The sequence below is a fragment of the Anabrus simplex genome, chromosome 14, assembly GCF_040414725.1.
Source record: "Anabrus simplex isolate iqAnaSimp1 chromosome 14, ASM4041472v1, whole genome shotgun sequence".
In the NCBI taxonomy this organism is placed as follows: domain Eukaryota; kingdom Metazoa; phylum Arthropoda; class Insecta; order Orthoptera; family Tettigoniidae; genus Anabrus; species Anabrus simplex.
In genome coordinates, this window is record NC_090278.1 from 96989607 (window position 1) to 97006655 (window position 17049).

Genomic DNA, 17049 nt, shown 5'->3' on the forward strand with positions numbered 1-17049 from the left:
AGCCCTCGATTTACAGTTTCTGAGCTACGAGCTCAACTTTACAAAATTTCAATTCAAAATGAGGTACAATTTAGTCAAGGGCAGAAATCCCCTAATTCAAGAGCACTTGCTCCCTAAATTACAATATCTAGCCTTCCGAAAGCACTCTTTACTATTACAAAACTTTGCAAAAAAAAAAAAAAAATAGCTAACAGGCTCTCAGTTTCTTCCAGCCTACTCAAGGCAACATTACATCAAAATCTTACATGCTCTGACCTCTCAAGGCACACTTACAAATTGAAAGAGTTTTACACAGGGGTATCTAGCATCCAACCTACAGGGCTTTTGCGAAAAAGAACATGTTAAATAAACGGCCCGAACACAAACTGAATGGAGGTGTACACTGCGCACCCAGATAATGAAAGATTAAAACCTACAGGGCTCTCCGCCGATGAAACTGGGGCTAGTCTCAAACTACTGAGGTGGCTCGCATGGAAATAACTTTAATAAATTGCGAAAACGGTTACTAAATCGAAGTCACCTCAAACCAAGATGAAGGGGAGCTCGAGAGGGTAACTCACTCTCTATCCCCGATTTACAGTTAAAGACTTTATGAAATATTACATTAGTCGAAAGAAGATCTACATTTTAGAAAAGTTTCTTACATAGTTAACGATTCTGACGTTCCCCTCGGATAAATTTGCGGAGACAGCAAGAAAGATAGAATTTACGTGGCCATTACCTTGTAGATGTTCTGCCGGCCGACGAAAGAGGCGCCCCGCCTCCTGCCATAACTCACATACTTAGAAAGACAGCGACCAATTAACAAGGTAGCCAGGAAAGCCGCAGTTTATATACCCTCAGGGAAGGTTCGAGAGAATTCACGACTAATCAGGACACACCCTCTTAATTTTTATTGGCAAATTCAAAGTAAACAAGAAATGCGGGATTGGTTGAAAATTTATTACAAAAAAATCCTGGTTGGCCAGATTCAAAACTGGTGGAAAGAAAGAGAAGTCTTGCCAACCCAAAAATAAACGAACATAGATTCAGTTATGTAAACCTAGAAATACGAAACTTCTTAAGTTATAAGTTCTTCCGCCTTGCACCAGAGTGCATGATCAGAGTTTTTTGGTAGTGTCATCTGTGGAAAAATGTCCAAACTTCTTGATGTATAGCGAAACAAAGCAAGGAGAAATGCAGTTTAGGAAACTTCACAATAACACAATTACTTATTATTTCAGTAGTGACATCTTCCGATTAATGTCTCAACTTCCTGAAGTAGCAATTTCACATTTTGGCGTTAGAGGAAGTTATTAAGGCGCTTATTTTGAACGAGCGGAGTTGAGGTGTATATCCCGGTACAATAATAGTAATGGTGCATGGCATCTGTGTAGGGTTGGTGGTGTTCTAATGAATATAAAATGAATGGCGAAGACGTCAAAAATACCCAGTCCCCAAATCCAAGGGAATTAACAGTATGAGGAGGTTGATTCTGAAAATTGATCTGGGGCCAAATGACCAAAGGCAAGTATTCTGTCCATTTAGCCACAAAGCCTGACTTTATTTGCTAAATCTTAGGCTACCATATCTACTGATCAGGGGTTGAGCATTGGCAGCAGCAGAGGCCATGGCAGTAGCTTGTGAAGCAGATTTCACAACTCAGCAGGCTTCTCCGTTGACTATTGGATGCAGCTCAAAATACTGAAGGCTTGACGTTCACTAATCCAACCATCGAAAAGAGGTAACCTAAGTCTAGAGGTAGCCCAGGTCTTGATCCCAACATACGCCACAGGTGACTTACAAAATCTTCTCCAAAGCATTGCTTAGAAAGGTGGAGGCACAATTAGAATCCTGCATAGGACAGTACCAAGCTGGATGTAGGAAGAATAGGCAACAACAACAATCAGTACTGATCTGCATTTAGGGCAGTCGCCCAGGTGGCAGATTCCCTATCTGTTGTTTTCCTAGCCTTTTCTTAAATGATTGCAAAGAAATTGGAAATTTATTGAACATCTCTCTTGTTAAGTTATTCCAATCCCTAACTCCCCTTCCTGTAAACGAATATTTGCCCCAATTTGTCCTCTTGAATTCCAGCTTTATCTTCATATTGTGATCTTTTCTACTTTTGAAGACACCACTCAAACGTATTGGTCTACTGACGTCATTTCACGCCATCTCTCCACTGACAGCTCGGAACATACCACTTAGTCGAGCAGCTCGTCTCCTTTCTCCTAATTCTTCCTAGCCCAAACTTTGCAACATTTTTGTAACGCTACTCTTTTACCGGAAATCACCCAGAACAAATCAAGATGATAATAGATCAATGCTCGAACAGATAAAACGCGAGAAGAGGAAATGAAATTTCTACTCACCATCTAGAAGAGCTCGCTTTGCTAATAGATTATCTTAAGCACGGAAAAAATCCTACAAAGTGTGCCGAACAACTTTATGTCCACGCCTCCTGACTATTTCATCCAGCACGTAAATTGGATACTGGGGTTTGTTTTGTTTCACAAGATGCATGAGATCACCCCTTTCCCCATGTCAATGCGAACCGAAATTTTGTGCTCCTTCAACCGCTCAATCAACTCATTATTTGTAGCCGTCATTGTTGGTGCTTTGTTAAGAATGACAGAGTGAACTGACAGACTGCGGAAAGGGCAGAGCACAATACAACAGACAGCTGATAGCAACAGATCGACAACACTGGTAACCGGAACTCGAGTGTATCGGAGCGAGCGGCTGCCTTATTAATTCACTTAGCCTCCACCAAAAGGCAGCGCTCAAATAGACTGACTACATACCAGGCATTTCCGCGGTCTCCTGTTTGTACAAAATGTACTTTCTTTCGTTTGGCTATCTCAAGTCAGATTCGGCGCGGCCCACTTTTCTCCATTAGTTTCTGGCTACATTTCGAGATCGTGCGTCGCCGCAATGATCAAGACAATCACTGGGCATTCACTTTGACGGCTTGTGACGTCACTGTATATCGCACGCCCACATGCGGGACTAAAAGCCCAGGATGAGCAAAACTGCTCTAGAGTAGTCGTCCAAACGTGATCATGTCGGAACAAAGTCATCGCAGTACTTCATAAGTACCTGCACTAACACACATCAATAAACGTAAGATACACGTTGTCCTAGACTATATACAGTATAACACTGTTAACGCCTAGAACTAAAATAAATAAAACTGTGAAAACTACAATTTGGAGATTGGGTGTAAATAGTGTGTAGGCGTAACTGTAATGAAATGGCGTATGGCTTTTATTGCCGGGAGTGTCCGAGGACATGTTCGTCTCGCCAGGTGCAGGTCTTTTGATTTGACTCCCGTAGGCGACCTACGCGTCGTGATGAAGACAACACACACCCCAGCTCCCGTGTCAGCGAAATTAACCACTGATTGTTAAAATTCCCGACCCCATCGTGAATCGAACCCGGGACCCCTGTGACCAAAGGCCAGCACGCTAAGCATTTAGCCATGGAGTAATGATAATGTAGCAATAGATAAATTAATTGTAACAAAATCATGCATATGTCAAAATAATTTGGATTGCAATAAGTGAGTATTATGGGATGGGAGTGTTCTATATTGAAAATAGTTCTTTCTGAGCGACAGTTACTGACACTTTAGGCGGCAATAATGTGACCATGCGAACACATTATTATATCGTATGTAATGGGAGGAGTAACGACTGTACTCTGCTCATGATACATTACTTATCTCCTTGAAATCCCGGCTCCACAGACATGCGTCTCCCCTTTGAGCGGGCCTGCGAAGGTGCCATGCCAATGGTAAAAATACAGGTGAACTCATTAAAAGCAGGATAATGATACCAAAGAAAGGGCATATTTCAGAATATACCGGATATAGGACAATAACGCTTCTCTCTCACGCGTCTAAAATATTACAGACTAGCTGATGTACCCGTGCTTCGCTACGGGATTCTCAGAAGGACTGCCTTTGTGGTTTTCCTACCTGAAGTCGTCAGAAGGAATGTAGTAATTAAAAGCAATGTTACATAAAATACTCCATCACAATTAATAAACCGCACATTTTCTCACTTTTAACGACCAGTACTACGGTGCCGATCTAACGGTCCAAAGTTCCAGTGAAGCAATGACCAGACCGCAGACAGCCGTGAACACTTCTCTGCCATTATTCTGTTAAATATGCACACTGCTCATTCCAATCAGTGCCACAGAGTAGGAATTGAATAGCTCGAATGCTATGATATGATGAACCAGTTTGTTACGTATCAGTAGTATCAGAAATGTATCTAACTTCCCGCCAATTTTCAGGCAGACTGTTATACTCGGTACGACCGGGTGAGTTGGCTCTGCGGTTAGGGGCGCACAGCTGTGAGCTTGGATCCGGGAGGTAGTGGGTTCGAACTCCACTGTCGACAGCCCTCAAGATGGTTTTCCGTGGTCTCCAATTTTCACACCAGGAAAATGCTGGGGCTGTAACGTAATTAACGTAGAGGCTGCTTCCTTCCCACTCCTAGCCCTTTCATGTCCCATCGTCGCCATGAGTCCTATCTGTGTCGGCGCGACGTACAGCAAATTTAAAAATACTCTGTTTTCAGCAGTAATCCCATCTATCCGAGATGAATGGCAACAGACAAACAAAGCAAATCACAACAAACAATGGTCAATGTAATGTTATTGTTGATCAATGTTATTAGCTTTCTGTATTGTAGGCCTTCACATTCAGTTTTCTTTCGACTCTGTGCTTCGCTACGGAATTCTACATTGTGTACAGAATTGTAGGTTAGGTAGTTTACACGTTGTAAGCAAGATAGTCTTATAAATTGTATAGCTCTTAACGTTACCCTAGAAACGCGATGGGAGGTCACCAAACATCTTTTCTCATATGAAGACTGAGGGAATTTTCACTGTAATGGTAGACCCAATTTCATACCATCAGTCACAATCAGATTGGGGTGTTTTCATTATAATGCCTTTTTAGATCCTCAGAAAGACTGTCTTAGTGATTTTCCCAACTGAAATGAACATACAATGACGTCAATAGGGACGGCACGATTAAAAGCAATGCTTTCATATTACGAAATACTCGTTCAAATGAAACACCACACATTTTCTCACTTTTAACGAACAGGACTACGCTGCCTATCTAACAGTCCAAAGTTCCAGACTTGGAATGACCAAACCGCAGACAGGAGCGATCCGTGAACACTCTTTGGCTTTCTTCGGCAGGGAGAGTGTCGAATAGTGGAAACTCCCAGTGCAAAAACTAAGCCCAATTACTATTCTGTTTCCTAGGAGTACCCGATGAGTCGGAAAATATCAATTCACTACACTGGCGGCGGAAAAATCTATCTGACTTGAAGGCAAATTTTTCCTCCAAGCCAGAAGAGAAACCGCCTCTTCACTGCTAGTTTGGAATAAATTGAATGTAGAATTTAAGAAAAGTAAAAGAAGGAAGCTTTTCTTAACAAACGGCACTTTTCAGAGTTGAATTTTGATTTATTTAGTGAATATTGTGGTGCTATAATTTGGAACAGGCCTAAATTGTTATTCTAGACCAGGCCATACTACTACTACTACTACTACTACTGCTGCTGCTGCTGCCACTACTAATAAGTCAGCCCCTGCCTTGAGTATGCACACTGCTCATTCAAAACAGCGCGTCAGAGTAGGGATCGAACAAGTGAAATACTATGATGAACCAGTGTGTTACGTAGGTACCAGCTGTATCAGAAAATGTATGAACCAGAGGAATGGCATGCTAAAGGAGAAAGTTTTCTAACTCCGTGGCTATTTCCCGCCAATATTCAGTCAAACTATTCTACTCGGTACGCAGCAATAATCCCATCTAACGGAGTTGAGAGGCAGCATAAGAGACAAAGAACATCACAATAAACAATGGTCAATGTAATCTTATTGTTGATCAATGTCATGCACTTTCGATATTATAGGCCTTCACATTTCGTTTTCTTCCGACTCTCAAATACCACTCTTATCATAGTCGGTACGGTAAAACTGAATAAAAAATAAATGATCGGAAATTGTATTCTCTATAACTTTTTATATAGTACTTTTCGATAGGACCAACAACATTGGTATTTAAAAATTACATTTTAAGCACCTTTCCCTAAACTGCAATTTCATCCAGGATGAATAAAATTGTTTATAGCTTAGACTGTATTTTTCTTATTCCCCGACTCTATATACCAATTTTCATTAAATTCTCTTAACCCATTTTCTCGTGGCTCGGCGTTGATATGGACATAGCAACAAAAATACAAATTCATGAATATATGTGTTATCACAGCCGGCACGGTAAAATGTATAAAACATAAATGGTCGGAAATTTAATTCTGTATAACTTTGGTTATGTAGTATTTATCAATACAACAACTAATAATATAAATATTTGAAAATTTTCCCCCTAAACTACCATTTCACTCAGCGTAAATAAAATTACTTATAGCTTAAATTGTAGTGGCTCATTCTCAGACTTTGCATACCAATTTTCAATGAAATAGGACCTCTAGTAACGTAAATATTTAAAAATTAAGTTTTAGGCCCTCCCCTAAACTACCATTTCACTCAGCGTGAATAAAATCATTCATAGGCTAGATTGTAGCGACGTATTCCTCGACATTGCATACCAATTTTTATTAAGATAGGACTACTAAAAACAAATATTTGAAAATAAAATTTTAGGCCTTCCCCTAAACTACAATTTCTATCAGCGTGAATAAAACTATTCATGGCCTAGATTGTAGCGATTTATTCCCCGACTTTGCAGGCACAGAGCAGATTCTGAACCTCAAAACTATCTTTACCTACAAAAACCTCAGCGCCTCACCCTATGTAGCAATTTTCGTTGATTTTCAGAAGGCCTACGACTCGGTAGACAGACAGACAGACAGACAGACAGACAGACAGACAGACAGACAGACAGATCCTCTCTGAGACATTAACTGAAATGGGACTGGATAAGAAGACTTTAGATCTTTTGAAGGCTACTCTAACGAACACCATTTCCGAAGTTAAATTCAGAGGTGTATTATCAAAAAGCTTCGAGATCAGAACAGGTGTTAGACAAGGGGATGGTCTGTCGCCCATCCTGTTTAACTGTCTGCATGAGAAGGTAATTCGGGAATGGATGAATACATTAGCTGACAACTCTGGGTTAAAAATCAGTTACAAAAAAGACAAGTTAACAGTCACTTGCTTAGCCTTCGCAGATGACCTCACACTCTTAGGTTCAAGTATTGAAGAAGCTACCTACCAGCTATCCTCCCTCGAACGCATAGCAGCTAAAGTAGGGCTGATGATCGCTGTCAACAAAACAGAATTTCTGACCAACTTCATTTCTTTGGGGGACAAAATAACAGGAAAGGCCAACTCATTCAAATATCTTAGAGAATGGATAACCCCAAATAATAATGAGGATTTTCAACACTGTATCTAGTGAGAAAGCAACAAATGCCAAATGGACGAATTTAGCTCGGAAAGACCTACAATACATAAACATTGACCACATTGACATTTACAACTGAGATAAGTTCAGAAAGTTAATCATGGCACCTGACTCTCTCCAGTCACTAACAGTTAAATCACGCGTCCAGGAACGGGAGTGAAATGGACTCAAGAAGGAAAAGACATCCATAGTGCTAGAATAAAATAATACAGCTAAGAAAAGGAAGCTCACCAGAGTTAAGAACCACGTGGTCCATTTTAGGTCTGAACGAAGAAGAAGAAGAAGAAGAAGAAGAAGAAGAAGAAGAATAACGTGTGGCCTCCGTAGAGGCTTGGTGCAGGATTTCGAGTTGACGCCCTATAGGTGACCTCTGCATCTGTGGGATGGGACCCTAACAAAGATTATTTCTAATGTTAAAGATGGCACAAATACCCAGCCCATGAAAGTTAAAAATCCCTGATCCGACCGGGAATCGAATCCGGGACCACTTGAACCGACTCCGTTTAGTCATAGAGTTAGAATTATGTAAATTATGTTAGATGAATGTTCGGCCAAGAAGCGTTTTACGATGTAACCGCGAAGTAATATTGCAAAACAAAAGAACTGCTTAAATAGACACATTGAAGCTGAACGTAGTCAGTGTCAAACATCCGAAAATTGTACTATGATACCAGCAAATGAATGGATGGTGAGGATGTGCTTGTATTCTTGAATTCGCCCGGACATTTCGATACTTACATACGTTTTTAGTACCGGTAATTCTGAGCTCATCAGCGAACATTCATTTACATGCTAGTACTTAGGTCTTATTCTGAATAAAACTTTATGCTGGAAAGAAAATGTACCATCTCGTACAGAATGTAAAAAAGTCTTTCAGTCTGTCAAACACACAGCAAATACAATGTAAATTATAACACCATAAACATGCCTGTAAAAAAAACACACTAACATACAAAGAATGGCATGTTTCGTTCTACAAGAACATTCGAAGTGTCGGATCCCTTCCATTTTTCAATCTGATTAGTGTTATATAGAGGATGGTTGTCCAGTTGTACTTCCTCTTAAAACAATAATCACCACCACCACCACTTTTACAAATGCACCCAAGTCCTCGGTGCAAATTTGGGGCATTTTTGAAAATAATTTGGTTCAACAGTGGTGATGACTAAAAAGCACGACTGGTGTACGTGGTCTTTAAGGCGTCAAAGTCTAAGGGGTCTGACACCGTGGTTAGCCAGTTTGAGTCCCGTTGGTCGGAAAAATCAGAACGTTGGCCGACAGGGTAGGGAGGTGGTAGTACACAGTTTTTAATCACTAAATTGCGTGTCAAAAGACAGGATTAAATTCCAAAACTCTCCGCAGAGCTCATATGGAGTGGGAGCATATGAAGCTGTTGATGGTGATTCGTCCTTTCTGCCCCGGTCCTGCATACAACAGCAATAATCCTACTTTCTATACGAGATAAATTTTCTTTACATCATAATGGCGACGTTAAAACTCGAGTAGACCCCTTGGTGCTGTACGACAGGCGTAGGCTATGGGCCGGCACCAGGTTTCACCCTCTTCCTTCCTACTGTCATATATCACGTCATTCATTTCACCTCGTACCTGACCCCGCAGGGAAACGGGACAAGAGTTGGACAAACACAAAGACAAATGGTGCTGAAAATGAAGAAGATTGAAACGAAAAATTTTGTGTATTTTTGGCGCAAACTTGGTGCAGAATTTGTCTGATTAATTTACTTCAATTTTGGTGTAAAATGTCACTTCACTTGCACCAAATTTGTTGGTGTAAAAATGGTATCAATTAATGTGTAAAATATGTGGTGTAATTATGGTACACTTTTCGTGCTTTTTTAATTGATGTTAAAGCAGTGCATCCGTTGTCGCTTTTGCACCAAATTAGCAGCACAAATACACCACGTTTTCACCGATAAAAGTTTTTCCCCAATTTTACACCATGATTACACCAACTTTTGGTGCAAGCTCCCCCGCCAGGGGCTGATAATCAGGTAGGTCTTGGATGAAAAATAACCTGCAAGTTCACAGTTCTGGTCGAAATTAAGTGAGGGGTTGGGTGGAAGGGGGTTGTAGCCTCAGTTGCCCACGGGCCCTGTCACGGAGCGTCGTTATAAGAGTGTTGAAAAGTTACAGGATATAGGATTAACTACACAGCAGCTTAGAAGCATTTATTTCTTGCTTATTCACTCACATCTATTTTACATGAACGTAATTTGGCGATCGTGCAATACAGAAGAAATAAGAGATCTTGAAATACTTCAGATAGGGCCATAAGGTTAATTTACAAATACAACTCCAATCTGGCCTATGCTGACGACTTGGTCTTAATGGCAGATTCATTCATTCATTCATTCATTCATTCATTCATTCATTCATTCATTCATTCATTCATTCATTCATTCATTCATTCATTCATTCATTTATTTCAATTAATTCCAACGAGCCTGCAGGCTCATACATAGGAATTGTACAGGACATTACATACTGGCGGGCACTTACACATCAAAATATAGTTTGTGTATATAAGATAATTAGTAAATGGTTGAACATTTAAACACATACAATATATAAAATATGTACATCATCAATATGAGGATTACAGAGAATTATTTCTAACTGTATTTACATTTACGTAACATGAAAGTTGCTGAAGTACAAGAATAGATTTCAGATTATTTACAATTGTATGTGTGTTCAGTCTTCAGCCCCAAGGCTGGTTGGATCCTCAACAGCTCTGCCATCAGCTGTCATAGATGGCCTAGGCATCACTGAAGAGGTGTACTAGGGAAATGTGGAGTGAGGTAGTTTCCCGTTGCTTTCCTCACTATATTTACAATTACATAACACAAAAGTTGCAGACGTACAGGAATTGATTACAGAGTATTTACAGTATATATAACATAACACAGAGTTGCAGAGGTACAAGAACAGATTACAGAGTATTTACATTTACATAACATAAAAGTTGTAGAGGTACAAGAATAGTTCCGGACAGTTTGCAAGATTGTTTGGGAGAATGCCTTAAATGACATCTGATATTTTGATTTAAACAGCACTGTACCTTTCCCAAAAATAATGCTTGACTCTTTGTTTGAATTTTGCCAATGTTGGTGCTGTTTTTATCTCCACAGGGATGTTATTAAATAACTGGATCGCAGAGAACTTCAAGCTGTTTATACCATATTTATAAGAGCAAACGTTGTATAAGGCTAAGTCATTTGCATGCCTAGTACTATATGGATGGTTGTCAGAATTCAGAGTATATGTAGTGTTGTGTTGTATAAATTTATGTTTTATTTTATACATGAGTACAGCTGTATTGAATTCTGCACTCATGCTTAGGGGTGGTATTTTAGCACTTAGGTATAGATATTTTATTGGTGTTAAGTAGGGAAAATTAAGTATATTTCTAACAGCTCTATTTTGTATTACCATTAGCTCATTCAAGTCGGACTTCTTACAGCGCATCCAGATTACATTCAAATATTGTAGGTGACTATGAATTAAAGAGTAGTAGATATCTTTTAGAAGATGTTGTGGGATAAGATAACTAAGTTTCTTTAAAATTCCTGCAACAAGTGTGATCTTTTTAGTAATGTATTCAACATGGCCTGTCCAGTTCAAGTTCCTATCAATCACCAACCCAAGATATTTGACAGTTCTACCTAGTTTTATTTCAGTATTCTGCATATATATTTTACTGTGTGGGATTTCATTCTGACCTTGTTTTGTCATCATCATATAATTAGTCTTTTGCACATTAATAGTTAATTTATTTGCTTGCCCTGCCGAAAGCCTTCAGTCTAATATCTTGGAACTTGAAAATAGGTGCAATGGGTATGGTATGAAAATTAGCCTCTCGAAGACTAAATTGATGTCAGTAGGTAAGAAATTCGACAGAATTCAATGCCAGATTGGTGATACAAAGCTAGAACAGGGAGAACATTTTAAGTATTTAGGTTGTGTGTTCTCCCAGGATGCTAATATAGTAAGTGAGATTGAATCAAGGTTTAGTAAAGCTAATGCAGCGAGCTCGCAGTTGCGACCAACAGTCTTCTGTAAAGAAGGAAGTCAGCTCTAGGACGAAACTCTCTTTTCATCGGTCTGTTTTCAGACCAACTTTGCTTTACGTGTGCGAAAGATGGGTGGACTCAGGATATCTTGTTTATAAGTTAGAAGTAACAGACATGAAAGTAGCGAGAATGATTCCTGGTACCAACAGGTGGAAACAATGGGAGGAGGGTACTCGGAACGAGGAAATAAAGACTAAGTTAGGAATGAACTCGATGAATGAAGCTGTACGCAAAAAACCGGCTTCGGTGGTGGGGTCATGTGAGACGAATGGAGGAGGATAGGTTACGTAGGAGAATAATGGACTCTGTTATGGAGAGTAAGAGGAGTAGAGGGAGCTCAAGACGACGATGGTTAGACTCAGTTTCTAACGATTTAAGGATAAGGGGCATAGAACTAAATGAGGCCACAGCACTAGTTGCAAATTGAGGGTTGTGACGACGTTGAGTAAATTCACAGTGGCTTGCAGACTGAACGCTGAAAGGCATAACGGTATATAATGATAATGTATGTATGTGTGTATGTACAACTCCAATGAGAGATATAGGGACGCGAACATGTCACCTGCCAAAATTCATAATACATACTCTGAAGCCCTACTCGTGTACAAATTTAAAAAATGTATGATCTCCTTAAACATGGACGGTAAGTACAGGAAAGACATTCATAACCATCAAACTAGGTCAATACATCAGATATACACTTGCCATATACCTTCTTCAATGTATGGAGTAAAAAGAAAAAAGAAATGGCGTATGTCTTTTAGTGCCGGGAGTGTCCGAGGACAAGTTCGGCTCGCCAGGTGCAGGTCTTTATTTTGAATCCCGTAGGCGACCTGCGCGTCGTGATGAGGATGAAATGATGATGAAGACGACACATACACCCAGCCCCAGTGCCAGCGAAATTAATCAATTAAGGTTAAAATTCCCGACCCTGCCAGGAATCGAACCCGGGACCCTCGTGACCAAAGGACAGCACGCTAACCATTTAGCCATGGAGCCGGACATGGAATAAAAAATACAGTACCTGCAGCATATCCTGCCGCAGCATCGTATAACAAATTGCCAACTGATTTAAGGAGTATTATAAATTTCTCACCATTTAAAAGTCTGTTTTTAGATACTTTTTATAAATATATATAGAAATGTATTAATTATTATTGCCACAATTATATATAATTGTTAATTAACTACAGTGTACTGCCAATATTGTTGTGATTAACGTTCATAATATAATGAATATTAAACATTTTTACCGTTAATTGCAAAGCCTATCCTTTAAAGGGCAGTCAATCCCTCTAGCTAATTGCTTATTGGGGCAGTGCTCAAAGTAAATAAATAAATAAATAAATAAATAAATAAATAAATAAATAAATAAATAAATAAATAAATAAATAAATAAATAAATAAATAAATAAATAATATGAACAAGGAGGACTGGGGCAAGTTAACCAGCGACCTAGGAGGTCAGAATTGCAGAAGTGGAAGCAAATGGAAAGAGTCTTATAACCAAGGCAGAGCGGCTTGCGCCTGTTAGCGGGACGAAAAAGCGCAAATGGTGGAACGAAGAGTGTGATAGACTACTTGATATTAGGAAAAAGGCATGGCACACTTGGCAAACCAAGAAGACGAGAGTGCCTGGCAACACTTTGTGGAAACTAGGAAGATGGTGTCCAAGGGGATCAAGAAAGTTAAGAAGGAACAACGTGCCAACTACTCAGGAAGATAAATGATGACTTTGCTAAGACAACATGAGAAACTATTATCGGATCTTCAGGGAGAAGCTAAACAGATACGACTCCCCAACTCTCCAATTTCAGGACAAAAAAGGCAACATGGCGTATAGTAATAGGGACAACTGTAAGATATTAGCAGGATATTTCAAGGAACTTCTGAATTGCGAAAAACCATGCCAAAAGATGGCGTTCGATGGTGGACCGAAGTCATCCCCCAAACCCTGACTCTAAACCCCCATCTATAAGCGACATCCAGACAATACTAACTCATATGGAAAATAACAAGGTATCGGGGGAAAATCAGATAACAGCTGAATTATGGAAGTATGCAAGCAAAAATGCAATTGTCTCACTCCAAAACTTTTTGAAGAGATATGGAAGAATGAGGTTATTCCAGAAGATTGGAAAATGGCCCTGATATATCCTCTCCACAAAAAGGTTCGAAATCGGATCCCAACAACTACAGAGGGATTTCACTGGTGGATGTGACATGCAAGATATTCTCCAGAGCATTACTGCAAAGAGCTGAACCTCAGTTGGATCGCCAACTTGGGAAGTATCAAGCAGGGTTTAGGAAAGGAAGATCTTGGCCTGAACAGATCTTAAACCTCAGAAACATTTTAGCATACCGTACCAGAAGCAGAGGGCGAAATCGTATATTGTGACTTTTGTAGACCTTCAAAAAGCTTACGATTCCATAGACAGAGAGTCGTTGTTCAATATTTTGGAGGAGTTTGGCTTGGACGGGAAAACTTTAAACATCATCAAGGAGACGCTCACGAATACGTCCTCTAAAGTCAGATTCATGGGCGAACTATCAGGACCTTTTGAGGTCAGAAGAGGGGTCCGACAAGGGGATGGTCTCTAACCTCTGTTGTTCAACTATGCACTTGAAAAAATTGTGAGGGAATGGAATGCAAGAACGAGAGGGGGAATAAGACTTGGAACAAAAAACAAAGGAATCATGATTAAGTGTTTGGCATTTGCTGACGACTTGGCGCTGCTCGCAGGAACGTGGGAGGAAGCAAAAGAACAAATCACTGAATTACAAGAGCAGGCGGGGAAGATAGGACTTAAGATTTCTTTCGAAAAGACGGAGATCATGACGAATATACTTGACACTTCTAAGAGAATTAAAGTAGGAGCTCAAAAAATAGAGGTGGTGAAGAGTTTCAAGTACCTAGGGGAATGGATTGAATGGAACAACCTTGAAGGGAAAGCAATGGAAGCGAGAATGACCAAAATAGAACTAGCTTTCCAGAAAACCAAAAACACATACAATAAGAAAGCCCTCTCTTGGAACACCAAAATAAGGCATTATAACACAGTAATTAAGCCGGAAGCACTCTGTGCAGCAGAGACACTAGTCATGGGGAGGAAAGGGGAAATGGAGAAATTGGAAATCAAGGAGAGGAAAATATATGATAATAAATAATAATAAATTCCAAAATAACAAACAAGTATTTTATAGAAAGTCGGAGAGACTCTCGGATACCATGAGGAAAGGGTGGATTGATTTCTATGGACACATATTTCAAATGAATTCTGACAGATTAACTAAACAGATCTTTGACTTCTTAAAAAAAAAGAAAAGATGCTAAACCCAATATGTTTAAGGGAGTTGAAAAGGATCTGTGAGATCTTAAAATTACTGAACTCATGTTAAAGAATGGTACAGACAAAACCGCGACCAAAGACAAAACTAAGAGTTTCCAAGTTAAGAACAACACCAGAAAACCGATTCAGATATCAGAGGAGGAAGGAGGAGGAGATCAGTTAGAATGAAGATCTCCTGGGAGGAGAAAAAGCACAAGCATCTAAGAAGTGAGTGATCTGTCGTACCCCAAAGATGGGTGATTCGAAATAAATAAATAAATAAATAAATAAATAAATAAATAAATAAATAAATAAATAAATAAATAAATAAATAAATAAATAAATATAAAACGGCGAAATATATATATTGATATTGCAGGAATATTGTACGACACAATATGGACTAAGATAAGACACTTGAACTTCGTTCGTAAACAACTAGCGTAAGATAACGCGTTTTACCAGCTAAACTGTCCGCCTCCGTCAGGACTATTGGTGGCAGAGTCATTCGTTCGTTCGTCATTCTTAATGAATTGACAGGAGGTCTGGTGTGAGGTTAAAAGTGTACATGCAACTCACTTCCATCTGGGGCGGGGGCGTCTGAAAAAAAAAACTGCACCACCTCGAGACGAAGAGCGACTTTACTTTACCTGCTAATTTCATGTAAGTCCAGTGATTTCTATGAAGCATTTCTTAAACTATCAGCGTGAGGAAGTAGTACTTATCTGACAGGATGCTTGGTAGATATATTACAAAATAGAAAGAATGATGAAAGGGGAACTGTGAAAAAATTATTCCGTACAATCCAGCACCTCCTAAAGAACCTCTCTAGGAGGTGCTTGTACAATCTATACCTTATCAGTTTCCATACTGTCACAGCCATGAATTAGTTACATTTTGCATTGGTCTATGCCAAGAGACAGATGTAAACATACCCAGTTTTCGTTTTATGAATCCATTGATTTTCATTACACTCTTGTTCTTTCGTCCTTTAAACACTTTCTTTACCAAATTGAAGTATTCATGAATACCGTATGTTACATTTCCTTAACTGCGCCTTGACTATAAATACTTTAGAACCTATATGAATCAGTGTGACGTTTAATGAGTAGGGTGAAAACTAATTTATTTTAAGCTGTTATCATTACTATTTTGAATTTCCCGCTGTGCGTTCTTCGCATTATTTTTTGCTGTGGAATCCTCTTTGCTGGCAACACTGATCTTTGTCCGAGTGTAAACCAAAATGCGAAGACATCTTGCTTTGTGATTTTCGTGGGGGCACATTGTGTATTGCGTTGAAAGCTTGATTCCTTCTTACTTCTCCACTTGCAAAAGTGTATGATATTGTTATAGCTTATAATTAGGTATATGACATGGCTGCTGCAGAAGATCCAACATGTTTATCACTAGGTAAGCATTCTGACTGAAATTGAGATTTATTCGCGGGAAAAGTGATCAAAATGGTTGCTTGAATTTTATATGTAACATGTGGTTTCGAACGCGTTTATGCTCGGCAATTCTCCAAATGGAAATGGCACTTTTATGTGCAAAGTTAAAACGTCTCTTTAGTATTTGTATTCTTACATCTGAACGATGACTTGTTACATCTTGTCTTGCGTTGCTGTTTCTGGCCCATAATTTAAATGGAATTCATGTGGTCCTCCTAGAGTTAGTCCTTTAAACTATGTTTAATCAATCGTAACGTTTTATTAGCACTCGTTGAAAGTTGATCGATCAGCTTTCCCGTCAAAAACTTTAACATGAATGAAATATTTATTGCAGACAATCGCCATATACAAACATAAAAATAGAATAAGAATAGAATTACGTGGTATCCTCCACACAGAGTTGGCAAACTCAGTGTGATCCTGGTTGGTGAAATTTTGAATGAGTGAAATCCGTGCACCGCGAATGTTGTCATCACTCAATACAGCTCATAATTTGCTCTCACCCAGTCCTTGAAAGTCATGACAGTGGCATAGAAATCAATCCAGTTTTCTTTCTTGTCCTTAGTTCATCCCCCTGTGGGTGGGGGTGGTAGAATAACACCCACCGGGCGAGTTGGCCGTGCGCGTAGAGGCGCGCGGCTGTGAGCTTGCATCCGGGAGATAGTAGGTTCGAATCCCACTATCGGCAGCCCTGAAGATGGTTTTCCGTGGTTTCCCATTTTCACACCAGGCAAATGCTG

The 17049-nt window shown here is 39.5% G+C and overlaps 2 protein-coding genes across 3 annotated transcripts in view; one reads left to right on the plus strand and one right to left on the minus strand.

Annotated features, from left to right (window-relative positions):
- The window catches only part of LOC136885605 (gamma-tubulin complex component 3), a 309280-nt gene that overhangs the window by 136336 nt on the left and 155895 nt on the right, over window positions 1-17049 (minus strand). The window lies entirely within an intron of this gene.
- Window positions 16107-17049, plus strand: part of LOC136885608 (uncharacterized) — a 39584-nt gene continuing 38641 nt past the window's right edge. Inside the window, exon 1 of the mRNA XM_067158283.2 lies at window positions 16107-16271. Within this exon, the coding sequence (XP_067014384.1) occupies window positions 16235-16271 (37 nt within the window). The 5' untranslated portion in view covers window positions 16107-16234. The remainder of the gene's footprint in view (window positions 16272-17049) is intronic.